Raw genomic sequence first — 20,342 nt, 5'->3', positions numbered from 1 at the left:
GATTCTACTATCACGTGGATTTTTATGGTATTTTTATTTTAATTAAAATATTTGCTTAAGAGAACAATTTACCCTTAATTTTTGTACTTGTAGGATGTAAAAAGTCAGATAGAAATGAAATGCAATTATGTTTTCTCATCAGGCCACAAGAACAGACTTCGGGTGTATCATTTGACTTGGCTGAGGAACAAGATATTGAATAATGATCCAGAAAGTAAAAGAAGGCAGAAAGAAATGCTGAAGACAGAGGAAGCTTGTAAAGCTATTGATAAGTTGACTGGCTGTGAACACTTCAGTGTCCGTATGTCCCATTTCACATCTAATAGCTTATAATTTCTGTTGCCCTTCATATGGACAAGAGCATAATTTTAGAAAGTGAATATTTATATGATCTAAAAAGAACTCAGAGCATTAGATGCACAATTATAAAAGGTAAACTGAAGAAAGGAAAGAATATGCAAATTTGAATGAATATATGAGTGAATTTCACTGAGGTATCTTCTGTGTCTTTTCTGCTAAAATAACACTGGCTGAAATAGCTATTGGAGTTAAATTTTCTTTACTTCAACTTTCTTCCTTCCCTAGTCATTCTAAATATTCTAAAGTGATATGATATTTTCCTTACTATAAATGTTCTTGATATAGCTTCAACTACCTGCAGTGACTCATATGATACTTTATTTTCTTTGAATGGCAATAAAATAGGATCCTTTTCTAATACTCACTAGGAAACTTTATGATACATCCGAAAGAAATAGTATTTGGTATCCACTGACTGTTGCTCCTACTGTTTTATGTTTCATTGTACTGTGTGTTCATAGTCTATATCTCTTCACAAGTATCTCTGTAAAATAGAATAATAACCTATTGGTCTTAGGATTCTGGTCTCAGCTGGAGGCAACTGTGAAGGGATGATATCCTTTTGTCTTCAATTCCTGAATCAAATCCACTCTACTCTTAGTTTTCTTTTGTACTGAACTCGTTCCCTCTTCAGACAAAAATTACAATATAGGTGTAAGGTAGCTGAAATTGTATTGTATGAATTGCAAGCAGATATTTCTGTCATCATTGGCCACATTTGTTCTGCACATAAGCTGGATTTCCCAGGAAGAGTCTTTCACATTGTACACATTTTCCATTAAATGAAGGAAAGAGTACCTAGAAAACTGAAACACAAAGGAAACTTTTTCTTCTAGCTTTAGATACCTCCAGCCTCTCCAATCATATTACATAAATATGATAGCCTCAGAAGTGAAAGATATTACAAGATATTGATCCAGGTGTTTATATTGTATAAGGAAATCAAATTAAGTTGGTAACTTTTTATCAATGTGATACCTTTACAAACTCGGTCTAGGTGAATGGACTACTTGTGTCCATTTTCCTAGCTGAGTCCATTTCAACAAATGATACTACTATCTGGAACAACCAAAAATCATTTATTCCATTGACAAGTAGACTGGTAGGAGAGAAAAAATAAGAGAATGAGAGAGAATATGAGCAAAAGACAGAATATTTGAGGGAATCAGTACAGAAGCACTATTCCCAGCCAAAGAAACAGGATGTTAGTATAAAGTATAAATATGTCAGATTAGACAAGATATTCCACAGGAATCAATATAAAGCAAGCATATGCTTTGTATACTTTATGTTCCCTAACAATGGTTCTATAGAAAATGTTTATATATTATGAAATATACTTGTCTAATGTAGAAAACTCAATGGTTTTAACCTGTTTAGGGATATGTAACCTTTATTATGATATTATTTTCATCAAATTTCCAATTTGCTTCACCAAAGACATCTCCATTTATTAACACACACAATTTTTTCCCTTTCCCTTTTCGCCATCTTTCATCACAATAGTAGATAACCATTGATCTATGTTATCTCCCTGTATATTTGCCATTCCTAGATGGGAAATAGAACTATATCCATGAATTTTATGTAGTACTTTGTGACATATTTCTTTAAACTAGCTTAATGTTCTTAAGACTCGACCATGTTGTATCTTACACAATGTGCATCAATATTTTATTTCTTTTTTTTCCTGTGTGGATAGTATTGCATTGTATAGACATATTAGTTTTATGTATCCATGTATTAGTTAATTTGCATGCTTTCTATTTTGGGGCCTTTTAGGAATAATGCTGCTGTATTTATGTACATCTTTGTATACACACACGCATATATGTGTGTGTGTATATACACACACACACACACACGTATATATGTTTTCCTTTTTTTGGCTAGTACTTCCAGATTCTTTTCAAAACAGATGCTGAATTTTATATTCCAGCAGTAATGTATAAGACTTGCATTTTCTCTGTATCCATTTGAACACTTAGAGATGTCTCTTCTTGTGATGCTAGGTATCCTAGTGATGTTATACTAGTTTCTCATTATAATTCAATTTGCATTTTTCTGGTTAGTAATATTTTTAACATATTTATATCATATTTGGAAGAATAAGTATTGAAATCGTTGCCTAGTGTTTCGTCCTGTTGTTGAATTGAATTATAAGCACTCTTTAAATATCCTATATACCAGAACCTTCTCAAATGTATGATTTGCAAATATCTTCCTTTGGTCTGTGAATTGAATTTCCTTCTTTCCTTTCACATTTTTCTTTTCTTTTTGTTTTGTGGTACAAGGGAGTGAAAAGGTTACTTGCACATGCTTAACAAGCATTTTACACTTATCTAGATCTCCAGCCATCTTTATATTTTGAGACAGAGTTTCACTAATTTGGCCAGACTTGACTTCCTTCTAGCAATGCACATCTGCCTCAGTAATTGCCTGTAGAGGGTCACACCACCAGGCACAATTTCACTTTTTTTCCTTATATCTTATGATGCCCAAACGGTTTTAATTTTGATGAAGCTTAGTTATATATTTTTTTCTTTCATCACTTATAATCTCTATCAAATAAAAGAATTCCTTGCCATATAGAATGTTACCAAGCTTATGTCTGTGATAATTGCTTAGAGTTAGGTTTGGACAATTAGATGAATTAGGTATTTGATTCATTTTAACTTAATACTTTGTATGTCTTGTAAGGCAGTTTCCTGCTTTATTCTTTTGCAAATGGCTTACCATAAGTCTCTAAATCATTTATTGAAAACACTGGGTTTTTTTTTCTTTATTGAGTGGTTTGGAATCTTTGACCTAAGATATATTAAGTTGTTTTGTTTTTTTTTGCTGAATCTCTGTTCTTTTCCATTTATCTATGTGCCTATTCACCAGTACCATACTCTTTTTTCTTGATGTTCCTATTGTTGTTGCAATGTTTACTTTTTTAAAATACATTAAAATTTGGGAGCTGGAGAGGTGACTCAGCAGTTAAGAGTACTAGATGTTCTTGGAGATGACCCAGGTTAGAATCCCAGCACCCACATGGTGGCTATCAACCATCCATAACTCCAGTTACAGGGGATCCGGCATCCTCTTCTCACCTCTGTGCACATTGCATCACACAGGTCCACTTACATATATGCAGGAATAACAAAAGTAAGTAAATAAATATTTCTTTAAAATTGTGCCAATGAACTTGATCAGAAATCTGACTTTATGAAAGTGATAGACATTTTTTTACTTGTTCTTTTAAGCATATATTAATTTACAAAATAATGGGTTTCATTATTACATTTTCATACATGTGTATCATGTACTTTGACCGTATTCACCCACGTTATCCTGTGGGTCCCAACCCATCACCTTGCCCTGGCTTACTTTCTCTACCTAAGTAGTACCTTTTCTAATGGCCCATCTTTTTATATATGTATTTTATTTTTAATTATGTCTAGATGCATATTTGAATGTGTATGTGCACAGAAGGGTGCAGGTGCACATCTTGTGTCAAGAGGAATGCATAAGATCTCATGGAGCTGGAGTAATAAGTTGTTTTAAGCCTCTGACTTGGGAGTTGGGAAACAAATGCAGGACCTCTATAAGAGGCCTCTACTTGTAACCAATGAGCCATCTCTCTAGTCCCCTTACTTTAAAAAAAAATTTAACACAGATTCCATGTATGAGAAAAAAATATGTGATATTTGTCTTTATGAGTCAAATATTTTATTTAATATGATAATCTTCAGAGCTACATATTCCTGAAAATGATGTAATCTTATTCTTCTTTATTGCCGAATACTCTATTAAGTGTTACCAATTTAGAGTAAGTTTTGAAAGCAGGAAATGGGTGAACTATAACGTTGACATTCTTTCTGAGATTGTTTACGTTATTCAGAACCTTTTAAAATTCCATGTGAATGGGGCTGGAGAGATGGATCAATGGTTTAAGAAAACTGACTGTTCTCGCAGAAGACCCGGGTTCAAATCCCAGCACCCACATGCCAGCTATCAACTGTCCATAACTCCAGCTGCAGGGGATCCGACAGCCTCTTCTGTCTTCTGTGGGTATTGCACAACATGGGTGCACTTAGCTACATGCAGGCAATACATGCATACACATAAAATAAAAATAATGAATAAAAAATAAATAATAAAATTCAATGTGAAATTTAGGAATAACCTTTTAATGTCTACAAATAATTGAAATTTCAACAGGTGTTTAATCTGTAGTGATTGCTTTGAAAAGTGATATTAATGTTAAGGCTACCTGTCCATGAACATAGAGTGTTTTCCTATTTATTTAGATTTTTTTTAGAAGACAACATTTTATTTTTCAATGCATATGTTTATTGAATTTTTGTGCATTTCATACAAGACATCTTTACATCTTTATACTCCTTCTCCGTCTGCACCCCTATAAGCCCCCCACTGGATTTCATACATTCTGTCATATATGTTAAGGCCTATTGAGTCAAGTTTGTGTACCCAGATGTCCCTCACCCACTGGAGTCTAGTCAGCCTATCAAGTGTCTCTTAAAGAAAATCAACTCTCCCTCATACCGCAGTAATCAGCTGAGGCTGGAACTCAGGGTCCTGCAGATGCTACCCAAATACTTTACAACCAATCTACATTCACAGTCCTTGGATTTATGAGAAAGGTTCTTGTTATGCAGGCCAGGATAGCCTCAAACTGAAAATCTTCCTGACTGAGCCTCCCAATGCTAGGAAAAGAGGTACATGCCACTGTTTTCTGTGGATGTGATAAAACATCATGACCAAGGCAATTTATAGAAGGACAAGTTTATTTGGTTTATGGTTCCTGACTAATAATTGTCCATCATTAATGAAGAAGCATAGCAGGAGGTAAGAGTTCACATCTTCAGGTATAGGCAAGGAAATGGGGCAAGGCTATGAGCACTCAAAGCTTACTTCCAGTAATGTGCTTTCTCTAGCAAGGCCACCTCTCCTCACCTACACAGACAGTGCCATCATTTGAGGCCAAAAATTCAAATCCATAAGACTATGGGGGGCAGTTCTCCTTCAAACCACCACAGCCACCAAGCTGTGCTTTATCTTCTTTAAGGTTTTTTTCCCTGAGGTTTTTTTCCCTGTGATTTTGCTATAGTTTGCAATTTAGGATACTCTTGAATGTTAATGCATATAATCCATGAAATTATGCAATAATATTAATATTGAATGAGGATGATCAAATTCTAGTCAAGTAGCTTTTCTAAATATATGCAGTTCTTGCTCTTATATTGTGGCTTTTTCATTTGTGATAACAGGTACAAATGCTTGCACTTTCTTATTAATTCTAATGCATTATTATTTTTTTTGTATTTATCACCATAGTTCAACATGAAGAAACGACATATATTGCAATTGCATTGAAGTCATCAATTCATCTTTTTGCGTGGGCACCCAAATCCTTTGATGAAAACACTGCTATAAAAGTGAGTGATCATCTCCTTTAAATCGTACTATTTTTCTCTCAAGAAGAAATTAAAAACAAAATAGTATTTGAAATATAGATGCAGAATTTTATATCATTCTACAGTTGATGCGATTTGAATATATCATATCAATAATTATCATTTAACCCTTTCTAGACAATCCACAGGCACCACTGCAAGGGAGAATTTGAGGGACATTCCCAAACCCTCCCCTTACAGGACATCCCCACCTGCTCCTCACTCCCATTTCCTGTAGTCAACATGAAGACCTTCTCTTCTAGAGACCCAAACACAGGCTTCAGGTGCCACCCCAATGGCTAGAAGCTGAGAAAGTCCCTGTTCTCTCTTTGTAGACGTTGGAGGGAAAAGGGAAGGTAAGAAGAAATGAGAAACTGATAGGAAATTCCCACTGGAACAGGGGACGAGGAAACCTTTGTTCCAATTACATCTGTTACATTAGGCAAGGGGAAAGGAAGATAGGTTCTGCATTCCTTCCCATCTGAAACTCTATGAACACAATTCTGTAGAGCTATTATTTGGTGGTTCAGCTCACCAGTGCTCTTTCCATGTTTATGAATTAACTAACCTTGTATGGGTCACTTATGGGATATAAGCATCTAGTGTTCCAAATTAACGACTGATGATTTTTTTTCATATCCCATAAACTGACGACTATAAGTAAATTACTTATAATGCTCCAGAATTACATTTACAAAGGACAATTTTGTATTTCTTCTATTTCACCAAGGGTCGATTAATGAAATGGCAGTTTTCTATCAGGTCAGATAGCTCTTAACCTAGGGTGGCCGTGCGAATCAACTGGTGCATTTGTTAAATGTTTAGATCTCAGACCCAACCCCAGACTGAATTGGTAGGTCTGCAGTGGGGCCTGAGAATCTCTGACTTTAATAAATGTTCTAGATGACACTGAACTAGTTAGTCCATACACGGGTTTTCAAAAAGAACTGATAGGAATGCATCCTTGTAGCCCTCACCATGGTATTCATGTAATACTTTCCCATCTTAGATCAGGATCAGTTCACATAGTCTGCTTTCTAGACTGAAACATCACAAATATACCTTGAACATGTTATAATTCTTGTGAGTACTCCTCAAGAAGAATTGTACAACATACCTCTTTATAGACAGCACAGACTGCTTATATGGGCAGTCTGGGTCTGCCATGACAAATATTGTGTCCCAAATCTGATCTCCCTAATTTGGCTCTTGGCTCAGCTGTCAGCATTTGGATATGTGTTTATTCTTGGGTGTCTGCTGACTTGTCAGTGCTACCTAGTATGGAACTGGAAATCAAAGGGATAAGCACCAACAATCTGTCTACCCTGATACACAGTTCCTGTCTGTCCTCATTCTACTCTCAAACCCACCTCATAACCACAAAACTTATGATGCTCAGCCAGCAATCTTAGCAGAGTCCTGTTTGTCTTTTTGTTCCCTTGGACTAGAAACCATAAGAGCCTAGAGTATACTCTGTCTGCAGTAGGTTAACATGTATGGCACTTTTCATTCCTTACCAAGTATGCATTGATCAGTCAGCAGACTCCGAAGGAGACTACATGTCCTATGAAGCCTATATACGAATACTGGCAAGAATTCAGGCAGCTGATCCAGTGAACCGGTTTAAGAGACCAGATGAGCTCCTTCATTTGCTGAAGCTAAAGGCAAGGAATTTAAGTACAACCAACAAGAGAGTAGGGCTATATGAGGGTCTTAGGATCAGGGCAATTTGGTCATTAGAGCTTGTGTAAAGCCCTAGGTGCCACAAATCTATTGATCAATTGTCATTTAAAAAGCCATCTGGATTTTATAAACTTGTAAATATGGTAAAACATTAGGGGAATTTTTGCATTAGACAGAATGTCATTTTGGCCTTTGGGCCACATTGCTTTTATATTTGCAGGTATTTCCAACTCTTGGTTATAAGCCAGTGACAGTTGATCTGTCCATTGGTTCTGAGAAAAGACTAAGGATTTTCTTCAGCTCAGCTAATGGATATCATATCATTGATGCAGAATCTGAAGTTATGTCTGATGTGGCCTTGCCAAATAACGTAAGATAATACATTCAGATCCCTAGATGTTTTTGTAAAACAATTTGAATTTTTCCAATTACCAAAACTCTGAAAGGTTTAAAACTATAACATATATTGCAATGGAGATCCAACAGGTAAGTTTAGTAATCCAGAAAGTGGTAATGCATAAATAAAAATTGCTGATGGTTTCATAGTCCAGATACCTGAGTGTATTCTGAAGACAAGTTTTGTTTAATCAGAGTGATTTTTGTTATTAATGAAGGCACGTAACATTTAAAATCTAGAGTAGAGTTCTTTTGCTTAAACAAACCTAATAAACTCAGGCCTACAGTACCATCAGGCCATTATCAACTAATACTGATATAGATCTGCCTCCTTTTAGAATGGGTATGTGTGCTGCATTCACCTTCCATCCATATTTTTGTGTTGATAATAGATGACCCTAGGATGCAGTTCAGTATTCCCCCTTTGATTTACTACTTCTCTGCCTCATAATGTATCAATAATTTTTAAGTTGATCTATGAATATCAACTTACTTCACTCTTACACATATCTCCCTCTTTAATCTATTACTTTAGCTTTAGAATGTAGCAAATTATTCTAATATGTTCTAATATGTTCTCTTATTATTCATTATATTTGGAACTTATGGTCAAAGATTCAATATTTTGAAAATAAAGACACCTCAACTTCTAATAGATAATGATAATAATAACATTTATCATTAAAATAAGAAGCTTAACCATAGCATCATACTCCCTAAACATTCATCATACAAAATATTGATACTGGAATTGATGCTTATCCTATTGAAAATTATATTTATAAAAGGAATTCCTTAGTGAGTAGTTCTTTGCTTCATCTTTTCTTGATATCCTGTCTGTAGACATTAAAATTTTAGCTGCTTATCATTATGTAAACATTATTGTACAAAACATTTATGTAATTTAATTGCTCTATTCATATGATATTTTGAACATTTTTAAGAATATACCATGTGTCTCTAATAAATTAGTTAGTACAATTACATAAAGCAATCATCCGAACACTGATGGAGACATTTTCAAAGGTATTTTAGTAATATGGACAATTATTAACTAATGACTCAGTAGTTGCCTATGGTTATACACAATACACCCTATTTGTATTGTGAAAATATTAAACCAAATCTCAACAAGAAGTACAAAATAATTCACACATTATTATAATATATGCATTATTCTTTAGTTGATTTGTTTTCTGTAACTTCCTGAATTTTATAATTTTAGGACATTGCAGATAGACTTTATTTATCTTCATTTTTGAGACAGGGTCTCCCTGTAACCCCAGCTGGTCTGGAACTCACAGAGATCTACCTACCTCTGCCTCCTGAGTGCTGGGATTAAAGGTGTGTGCCACCACACCTGGCTAAATAATCTGTATTTTGAAGCCAGGGCAGTATAAACATTTGAGTGTTGGTTTAAGTTTACACTTACTTGAATAGCCTAACAAAGGCCTATTGATATATACATGTAATCCCATTACTTTGGAAATATAGGCAGGAGGATCAGAAGATTTGGGGTCAGCCTTGGCTATGTAGCAAGTTTGAAGTCAGCCTGGTTTAAATGAGCCACTGTCTCAAAGGGAAAACAAAGTAATTGAAGAATTTGAATCTTATGTGCAAGCAAGGAAAATTATTTGCTTTTGAAACAATCAGAGAATTAATGTAGAAACTGGAGTGAGAGGAGAGATTTTTACAAATCATGTTCTGACCTAATTAGAATACCTCATATATATGAAAACATATTTTTAGATAAATTCCCTAGTGCCTTGACCCATTAAAATAGAAAGGACTCTAATATAAGGGAGAGGAGAGTAGCTTCTGAAACAGAATGTGCTAAAAATATTTTCCCCAAAGTGCTAGATTACAAAAGCCGTAATGTTACAAGGGAGTCATGCCTGCTAAAGAATATCCGGTTACTTCAGAAATCATCTGAGAAGCAGAGAATTACCTCAGAGGCTGTCTGGTTTTGCAGCATTCCAGTTTTATTGTAAACAGATTTTATTGAGACAACTTTATTTCTTGTATTTCCTTTTATTCTTTCTTAACTGTTTTCTGACTCAACTGCTCATGCAAGTGCCCAGGGAACGCATAAAAATTGCTTTTTGCCTCTGGATTCCCATTTTAGTTTTAAGGATTGTTGTTGCTGAGACATGGCCTCAAGCACTTGGCCTGAGTTCGCTGGGTTTGGCAAGTATAGTTTCCGACCTTCTTTTTTCTGTAGCTTGCTAATTTGGAGAAACAGTAGAGGAGCGCAAGTTTTCATTTCTCAGGGAAATGCTGTTAATGTGAAAATATCTGTGCTTTAAGCAAATTTTGTCACACTTATGCATCTGGAAATATACAAATGCTTAGTTATTTCTTGGTATTTCTTATGTCACCCAATATTTCTGAATTTGCATATTGTGCCTATTTTAACATTATATGAATTGAATGAGAAATTCTACATTTTCTTCAAAGGGGGGAATCACTATTATAAAACAACTTATGACTATTATTAAACCTTTTCCCTTACATTTTAAGCTCAAGCTATTTTGGGATTATTTTTCCATCTTTTATTTTCATGAATTTGATGATGACCAATGATAATATATTTGCTACTTCTTTCACTTATTTGTTAAGAAGACATTCTTTAACTGTTGAAAGAAATCTTAAATCCAAGTCTGTAATATTTTTTCTATTACCATATATAAGTTTGTGGAATAAGAAATTTCTCTGTTGGAAATATATCTCTACACATTTTTTCAAATTATTCTTCTAAATATGAAATAGTATATTAAAACTTGTGGCTTTGTGACATAACGAAAGCAACTCTTTTACAAATATTAAGTTTAATCCATTATATTTCATTTAGAAATATTGGTTACATTTCTCCTTGCACTTTGAACATCCTTTGATCTTCATTCCTGAGCCATGTTGCCTCAATTAAAGTAGTAATAGTGATAAGATGTTAGACACATACAGCTTTATGAAACATAATTCCAGCCCCTGGAAATCGTTATACCACAGAATATCCTCATTTTGCCTGATTGCTTGGGAATTGGCATGATGCTCACCTTCAATGCTGAAGCACCCTCTGTGGAAGCAAATGAACAGCTCATCAAGAAGATCCTTGAAGTGTGGAAAGACATACCATCTTCCTTAGGTATGTACAAAATTTCTTACTGTTTCACTTGATCCCAGGGAAGCTTTTCAAGGATGAAAATATGCCCTAATTTAGCTTTTCTTAATTGTTTCATTTTCTCAAGTCACATAGTGGTAATTTAGAGTCTTGCACACTCAAAAATTTTCTCTTCTGCTCAGTCAACAATGTTATGCTCAATGAGTGGTATTTATATGAAGAACCAAATCATTTAGATAAAAAGATAGATACAAGGGATTGGAATACCTATTAGTTGTCACAAAGATGGCAACATAGGGCACACTACCTTCTCAGACTAGAACACTTTTTCTTCCTAAGCAATGAAGGACTGCTCTTCTGAGAAATAAAAATAATATAAGATTCTTTTGTGTGTTTCTAGGATTTGTAACCAGAGAACAGAATGCATACAAATAGTTTAAATATTAGAGTGGGTAGATCAACAGGGATAACAGTTCTGTGTGTGTGTGTGTGTGTGTGTGTGTGTGTGTGTGTGTGTGTGTTTGCAGAGACAGAGTTCATCATAGGAAATAGAGACAGAGAGATAGAGACAGAGTCCAGAGAGAGGTCAGAATTCTCTGAAATGTCTAAAATGCATAAATGTGACACCCACATTACATTAAGAACCAGTTTGAAAGAACCATTTTTTGAACATTTTTCCTATGAGATGATAGGATTTTTGCATTGCATCTGCAGAATTCTGTATTTCTTTTCATATATAGTCAGTGTTAAGGATTGTCCTGAAAACTTGCTCTGATTTCTTCAAACAGGTAAGAATTCACAGTGAGTTTTAAACCATTATAAGTGACAGACGTTAAATGCTTTTGGTAAAACTGACAGATCTAGGTAGGGCAAAAGAAAGTAAAAGTGATGAATCATGCTATATCATTTACAGTGATACTTTCAGGAACAATTTGCTAAACAGAGACTAGTGATATCCCTCAGAAGAAGAATGCCTGCTTACAATGTGCAAGCTGCTGGGTTATTATCCTCAAAATCTCAAGAAGTATATTAATCAGAAATGAAAATGAAGAAGCTTAGTTCAAAATGGGAAACTGATGACCATACCCCCAATATTTATGCCACTAGACAGTCATAGGAGTAAAAGGGATCATAAAAAGTCATCTACTACAACTCTTGTCTTCGGGCAGGATTTCTGACCTAGTTCAGAAAGCTATTTAGACTCAGTAGGATTTGAAAGACATGTGTATGTAAAATAGGTTATAGCATTATAAGCACGTATTTTGGTTTCTTTAAAATATATTTTAATATAGCACAGATATTAAGGAAATACTTTAATGTTTTCTGTCCAAAATACCTTGTTATTTAAAAATACCTCATATCTAGATTTTCCTAATCTAAAATTTACATTTCTTTAAACCATGATGAATGTTTTCTATTACAATATCAATGTACTTTATTTCCAAATAAATGTATAAAAGCTTACCTGATGCAGAAAGTTTGAACAAATATCTCTACTTCCCAATTTCTGAGTCCCATTTCAGAAGGCAAACTAGCTCAGTAAATATCTAGGTTAAGTGGCAGATTTAGGAGTTTCAGGACTTAAGTGAAAATTATGCGGTGATGTATAAACTGGGTTTTGGACTCGGCCCATAGACTGGATTAAGTAAGAAAGTTTTACTATGCAGCTGTTGAGAAGAATACTATTTTAATGAAGTAGTCACATGAGTGAAAAATTCAGCTTCATATATGATAAATCTGTTACTAGTTTCTACAAGTCAAGCCACTGGTTCATTTTACTTCCTGGGGTGAATCTAATTCTGGTCCGAAATTAGATTAATAAAGTTTTTTCACAATAGCTATTTTCCTTCATACGTTCTTCTTTGTCTAATGTATACATATGCCAAGTCAATTTTTGTTTAAACAAGAGTACCAGAGAACATTTCATAAAGATAAGGAAACTTTTTTAAAGACATAACTGTACTAATGCAGATTTTCTCCTTCAAAAGAGAGGAAAATGGAAAAGTCATTAATAATGAATTTTAGTTTTAATCACACCATTATAGAAATCAAAGTCCAATATTTCTTTGTTTTCTAAACTGCTTTAACTTCAGTTAAAATTGTGTTCTTTTAAATATTGTCATTTGATTTATTTATGCAAAATTTCTTCCCTAATATTTGATAAAGAATAGTAATTTGAAAGTTAAACATTTAATGGTAATGTTGCTTCTTGCGCTATAAAATACCTCACGGAAACAACTGAGTATATGGCTATTTGCATAATTAAATTTTTGCTTTTAGACAGTGTTTTCACAACCTATGTTGTCATAAAGTATTATGAAATAAGTCCAAAAACTTTAAAATGTAATACATTTTCCTCAGCAGATGAAAAACGACCTTAACTGTAGCAAATCAACCTTAGTTCTGCTTATGAAAGGACAATATTTTTGTTAAATTAGGATTATTAATTCCTTATTTGAACAAGATTAAAAATTTAGCATTCTTTTCAGGTTCTCATATATATCACCAAAATAGGGAACCCTCAATTTATATCTGTTATGACACTGCATGTAAACTAAACTATCAAATAAAAGCAACAGTCATGGGTAGATCTGAATGTCTACAAAAGGAATAAAATTAACCCTTGAGTTTGTCTGTGATCTTAGATAATACAAATATAATATTTAACAAAGGTCTAGCAAGTCAGTGTTGGTCACTGTGGTAGCTTTAGATAGCTGATTTGAATACTACTCCTCAGAGGCAAAATATGCAAATGACAGACATAAGGTTAAACAACAGATGGGTCTAATATAACCTGTAACTATGAACTTCTTAATAGTTGAATACGCTGTCATTGCTACCAAATTTTGTTTTTCTGACATTTTGTGTGTGTGTGTGTGTGTGTGTGTGTGTGTGTGTGGTGTGTTTGTTACAGCTTTTGAGTGTACACAGAGAACCACAGGATGGGGCCAAAAGGCTATTGAAGCACGTTCCTTGCAGTCAAGAGTTCTGGAAAATGAGCTGAAGCGCAGGTCAATCAAGAAACTGAGATTTCTGTGTACCAGGGGTGACAAGGTACAGTTTTTACCATTCAGTAAAGAAAACCATCGAAATTAAAGAATTTATATCCTTTTCCTTTTGGTCCAAAAAGATTTGGGCCTATATATTTTAAAGCCCAAAGTCCCTTTATCTCCCTTGCTTCCCATACCATTCCTAATGTCTTGATCAATTTTTTATCTTCCACATGTGTAAAAGATCAGTGTACTCTTTTGTTACTATTTTTTGTCTTATTTTATTTAATATAATGCTCTCCGCTCCCAAGCATTTTGCTACAAATGACAGGATTTCACTCTCTCTCTCTCTCTCTCTCTCTCTCTCTCTCTCTCTTTCTCTCTTTCTCACCTGTCTTTTTGAGACAGGGTCTTCCTGTAGCCCCAGCTATCCTGGAATTCACTATGTAGACCACGCTGGTCTTGAACTTGCAGAAATCCGCCTGCCTCTGCCTCCCAAGTGCTGGGACTCCAGGCATGCGCCACCACACCCGACTGATTTCATTCTTTTTATCTATTCATCTATTGATGAATACCTAGTTTGATTCATAAATTATTATGCATAGTGCTGCAGTAACCATGTCTATACAAGTATCTATTTGATATGCTGGCATCCAATTCCTGTGGATATATACTTAGATATCTAATAGCTAGATCACATGGTATAACCATTACTGTTTTGGGACACCTCCATACCAGCGTATTCCAAGAATGGAAGAATGAAAAAGTACTTGTGTTTGTTAAACATCTAATTATGTTAGGCATTATGCTTGCTGTTTAGAAGATGTCTCAAAGTACCTTCACAAGTAGGTATAGTGATAAATCTTTTCAGGAAAGAACTAGAATTGAGTTTTGTCAATTATCTGTGAAATTTGATCAATTTTAGCTATCATTGATAGCCAAATGGAAAATTTCATCACTTTTAAGCATTATAATCTCCCCCCTAAAAGCATTATAATCCCGACAGTTTATATTTTAAGAAATAATAATGTGAAGAAATCATCTTAATATTATTTAGAATCATTGCCAAAGATGGCACAGAATTCAAGTTACTATCAGGAAAATCAATGCAGAATCACTACATGTAAGGGAAATATGCCAAGTTATGAAATACAATAGTAATTATAGGTATATCTGTGCTCTGTTCTCATTTTCGTTATTGTGGAAAAACCCATGTTTCTACAACATGTTCCTTTATAATCCATTGCATTTACCTCACTGTATCAATTTGTTGGTGTCAGTTCACTTCACTGAAGTAGAAACATGCACCAAGCAGATGTCAGTAGCTTCCTAAATGGCAGGAGCAGCGGAAAATGACATTAAAATAATTTGATTCCTTATATTAAAAGGAAAGCCAATTTGAGTTAAATTAGATTTGTTTAAAGAAAAATGTTGTTAACCAAAACTAATGTAGAACTTCAGCAGATGAACACCACCTCTAACAAATCTTTTATAGCAGTTGATAGCTGCCAAGGAAAGGAGAATCATTCTACTTTAGGATGTGTCCACTGCTAAGATGCCCATGATCCAGTGGATGACCGCACAACCATCCATATATGGGCAACACTAATTGGACTCAGTTGTTTATAAGTAAAAAAAAGTTATGAAGTTGGGAAGGGGGACATGTTGGGATAACTGGAAGGAGTTGGAGGGGAGTGGATATGATCATATTTTGATATAAACATGTATGACATTCTCAAAAATAAATATAAAAATAAATCAAACTATATGCATTACAATTATATAGATTATGCCAAAAGATTATTTTGACATATAATTTAAATTCCAAACTAATTGAAATTTATATTCTTTAAATTGAAGATAACCTGCTTCAAACAAGATGGATTAATATTTTAATTAGAAAGCCATAGCTGGGGCTGGAGCGATGGCTCAGCAGTTAAGAGCACTGACTGCTTTTGCAGAGAACCCGGGTTCGATTCCCAGCACCCACATGGCGGCTATGAACCATCCTTAACTCCAGTTCCAGGGGAATCCAAAGCCCTCTTCTGACCTCCACGGCATTGCATGACATGGATGCACTCACATACATGCAGGCAATACACTCGTACATATCAAATAAAAATAATAAAATATTTTTTTTAAAAAAGAAAGCCAAAGCCCAGATTAATTGAGATTATAGTTATTTATTGGCACTTAAAGATTTGCTTATTACATATTTAGTTAAAGTGTATATTTATACTGACAATGATTTTCTTTTTCTTTTTAAAGCTGTTCTTTACTTCTACTCTCCGTAATCATCACAGCCGGGTTTACTTTATGACCCTCGGAAAACTTGAAGAGCTCCAAAACCATTATGATGTTTAAAAGGTTCCAATGATTTATTACAACATTTACACACATCACATATATACCATTGCATCTTCAGATTTAAGTTTTATCATTAGAGAAGAATTTAATCCAAGACTTTTAATGTAGCACAGAATAGTTTTAATAAGAAATGCAGCTTTAAAAATAAAATTAATGATAGCAAGCTCTGTGTACTCCACTGGTGTACAATATGTTTTGCACAAACTTTGTAACTTTTGTTACTGTGAATTCAAATATTATTCTTAGGACAGTTTGGACAGTATCTGTATTCAGATTTACAGCATGGAGTAAAAATCCTGTTATTAATTGTATTACAAACAGCTTTCAAATGAATTGGCCCTTAAAAAAACCTTTCTAAAAGAGAAAAACCAATAGAAAAACATATGATTGTTTTTCCAAGCAAAGGTTAGATCACGAGGCAAAAATTGTAATGACTTTTATAGCCTAGACGAAGGTTGAACAACCTGTATGCCCAAGGAAAATTCCAGTGATTAATGGGGACATGCCACCCATTTTCCGTAATTAAGCCCATTCTTAGAGAGCACATGTAGTCTTTTTTGCTCCTTGTTAAGCAGGTTTTCTCTATATAAGATTAAAAAAAGAAAGCCTCTGATGCTTGGGTTTCCCCTGAACTCCCAAATACGTGCACTAGCTGTTTTCCAACCTATCAAATAATGTATTTGAAAGCCTGAATACAGGACTGAACTCCAATACACATGTACTGTAGAAAGATTTTTTTAAAAAATACTTTAAAATAGGCGTCAAATTCTGTCCCCAAGATTGGTTGATTTTTGAAAATTATTAACCTTCTAATAGTAGAAAGCACCAAATAGTTTTACCCAGTAAAATTTCCTTCCAGTTATTAAACAAAACAAAAGCAATGCATTAAAATAAAATAACTTTCGTGAATAATACTTAGATTTCACAGTTCTATCACTATAAACACAGAAACTAAAAGAATGTCAGTGATAATTTCATATTTAGAAACTTTTCATATTTAAAGACTTTTAGAACAATATAACCTTCATTGTATATCAAAGTTTGCAAAATTGGAGTAGTGAACTTCATGCCAGTCCATACCCAAATATGCTATAGACGCCATAAATAGGTGATATTTGCTCACCTATGGTAACTACTACCTGATAAATAGCATAATTTATGCATATCCATCCTCAATGTCATGGTCAGTTCTAGGGCAATATAGAAAGCCACAGAACTACCACCAAGTATACCTCAGTAATTCCTCTAGTTCTACTTCTAAAATCTGAAGACATTGCTAGTGGAATAATGATTTTTAAACTACCTGATTAACCAAAACCAAAAGCAGCTGACTGTGTGTGATTTCATGATAGCATATCATTTCTTGGCATCTTTTTGCCAGAAATGAAGATTTCATTTTCCTAATGATTTATATTAATGTTAAAATGCAGGAGAACGTGAATCCACGAGTTAAAGATAAAAATGTGATCCACATTTCTGTTACTGTGACACATAATGTGATCCTGAAACTGGCATATTCTTGACTGTTTACAATTCAAATTACTTTTTTAATTACAGTAGCCTTTTAAGATAAGCAAACGTTAACATCAAATTTATTCCCTTAGAAGTAGTCTTTTTAAAAATTTGTACACCAAAAGGCCTTGGGGAACTTCATGCAAGTACCTCATTGCTGGGCAAATGGAGCTTGCTATGTTTGAATTTCAGATTTTTTTTCTCATTTAAGTAGTATGTATGAACAAGTCTTTTAAGAATTCTTTTTTTTCTTCATAATATTTACTCAAAGTTAAGTTTTATCTTAAAATCATATGTTTAAGGCAGTAATAAAGTAAAAATTATTTTAGTAACTCAACTCCCATTGTTCTCTGTGGCAGTTATTCCAGTGAGATGATGAAATTACAGAATCTATGAAGTTGTCCTAAGGTAACCACATAGGAAACATTATAAATCTGTAACTGAGCTTCAAAGGATAAAGTACTAATGAAGAGAAACTTGGCATCTAGCAGGAAGGGAGATTAAAGAGTCGGGTGGCCAAGTATATAGAATTGAAAAAAAAATTATTACTATTGTTCATTAGCAATGAATAGTAATAATGAGTGTTTCCAATGTAGGTGTAAATCCATGTGGTATCTTTAAACTCTTCACAGGCAAAACAAGAAAGAGAAGGGACAATGGCATTTCGTAGTCTGTACTTTGTAATAGGGGAAAGGTCATGTGTGCTTCACTTTTTAACAGTACTTGGAAGCCTCAACCCATAGCAGAAATGTGGATGGGGACTCCTGAAAGCCAATTTCCTCAGTCCTGTGTTTTGAAGCACAAATGTTTTGACAGTTGTGAGTACCACTGGTAAGAGAGTATGGTTTTATCCAAGTTCCATTTAGTTTTTTCACCAAAGCCCTTGTAATAAAAGGCACTGTTAGAAATTTTGAAAAGCAGAAAATGTTGACTGCGTAGGGCTGATAAGAAAATTTTAAGTGTATGTATTTGTTCAAGCAAGGTAAGATCCTAAAAGCAAAACTAATAAGGGAAAATCATTAAGGCAGTAAAACAGGCAGAGCAACATCATGCGTGCACTCACCTCCCCACACACAAACATAAAATACATACATTTTAATACTTTCAAGCATGACCAGTTCTGACAAAAATTGATCACAAAGTCATGTTTTGTGCTGAGATTCATTTATTTGAAGACTGAGGCTGGCTCAGTTAGTAAAGCTCATGCCTTCCAAATGTGAGGACCTGAGTTTAATCCCCCAAAGCCACATAAAAATGCCAGACATGGTGTTGGGCACTGTCAATCCCAGTGCTGAAGAAGGGGACACAAATAGATCTCTCTAACTTGCTGGCTAGCTACTCTAACCTAATTGGAGAGCTTCAGGCCAATGAGAGACCCTGTCTCAAAGGAGGTGACTAGTATTCCTGAGGACAACACTGGTTGTTGTCCTCTGGCCTCTGTGCATATACACACACGCACCTGCACATGTATACATAAAATACACATACAATACACATACACATAACACAAAAATTAAAAGATTGATTTAATTAAGACATCAGTAGGAGAAGGAATAATGCCACATATTCTCAATGGGATCTTTTATGTACTCTGAATTGTTGAAGATATTTTCTTGTTTGAATCAACTTGTATTCAACCTGTACTCTAAACCTATCAAGTTAATCTTTCAGACTATTTGTTTTATCAAAAATTCTGTAATGAACCATTTGGCCTTTCAAATAAAATTTTGCAGTTATTGGTTGGTGTCATTATTGAAATATACAAGTATAATGCTTTGGAATTGGGGCTCATTTGAGGAATATTAACTTCTTTAAATTAAGGAAGACTGCACTAATTAGGAGATGTTAGAGATGCTCTCTGTTGTATTAAGAATCGAAAGATATATGCATTCCAGTAAGATCTCTTTCTGAGAGCCGTGGAGATGCGGTAAAGTGCTTGCCATGCAAACACGAGGGCTTGAGTACAGATCCTCAGAATCCTGGTAAAAGCTGTTGTAACCCCAGCACTGGAGGGTGTGGGGGAAGCGGGGGTAGACAAGTGGATCTCTGGAGCTTTCTGACAAGCCAGTTTAGCCAAATCACAGCTCCACATTGAGACATCCTGTCTCAAAAAAATGAAGGGGGAACAACTCAGGAAGATATCCACTGTTGACCTCTGGCCTCCGAATGCACTTGAACACATTAACACATACAGAGCACACACACAGACACACAGACAGACACACAGACACAGACAGACATACACACACACACAATCCAAAAATAAATCCCTTTATGGCTAGACTTGTGAAATTAGAAATTGATAAGATTTCCTCTAACTATGTTGGGCATATAGACATAGACTCACATGGGATAGGGTGGGACATATGTGGAATGCATGTGGGACAGTGTGTTGTACATATGGGCATAGTCATATGATCTGAATAACCCATCCAAGTATCTTCATGTCCAGTG

The 20,342-nt window shown here is 34.5% G+C and overlaps 1 protein-coding gene across 2 annotated transcripts in view; it reads left to right on the top strand.

Annotated features, from left to right (window-relative positions):
* Positions 1-19,608, top strand: part of Nrk (Nik related kinase) — a 125,952-nt gene extending 106,344 nt beyond the window's left edge. The window contains exons 24-30 of one of the 2 annotated variants that reach the window (XM_008852988.3): positions 143-301; positions 5,704-5,808; positions 7,344-7,486; positions 7,726-7,875; positions 10,884-11,043; positions 13,934-14,073; positions 16,278-19,608. In XM_008852988.3, the coding sequence (XP_008851210.1) occupies positions 143-301; positions 5,704-5,808; positions 7,344-7,486; positions 7,726-7,875; positions 10,884-11,043; positions 13,934-14,073; positions 16,278-16,373 (953 nt within the window). In that variant the 3' untranslated portion in view covers positions 16,374-19,608. The remainder of the gene's footprint in view (positions 1-142; positions 302-5,703; positions 5,809-7,343; positions 7,487-7,725; positions 7,876-10,883; positions 11,044-13,933; positions 14,074-16,277) is intronic. The other variant, XM_029556058.1, reaches the window with a different exon arrangement.
* Positions 19,609-20,342: the final 734 nt, after the last annotated feature.

Source organism: Nannospalax galili, unplaced genomic scaffold (genome assembly GCF_000622305.1).
Source record: "Nannospalax galili isolate Female #2095 unplaced genomic scaffold, S.galili_v1.0 scaffold25, whole genome shotgun sequence".
NCBI classification, from domain to species: Eukaryota; Metazoa; Chordata; class Mammalia; order Rodentia; family Spalacidae; genus Nannospalax; species Nannospalax galili.
This window is presented reverse-complemented; position numbering and strand designations above follow the sequence as displayed.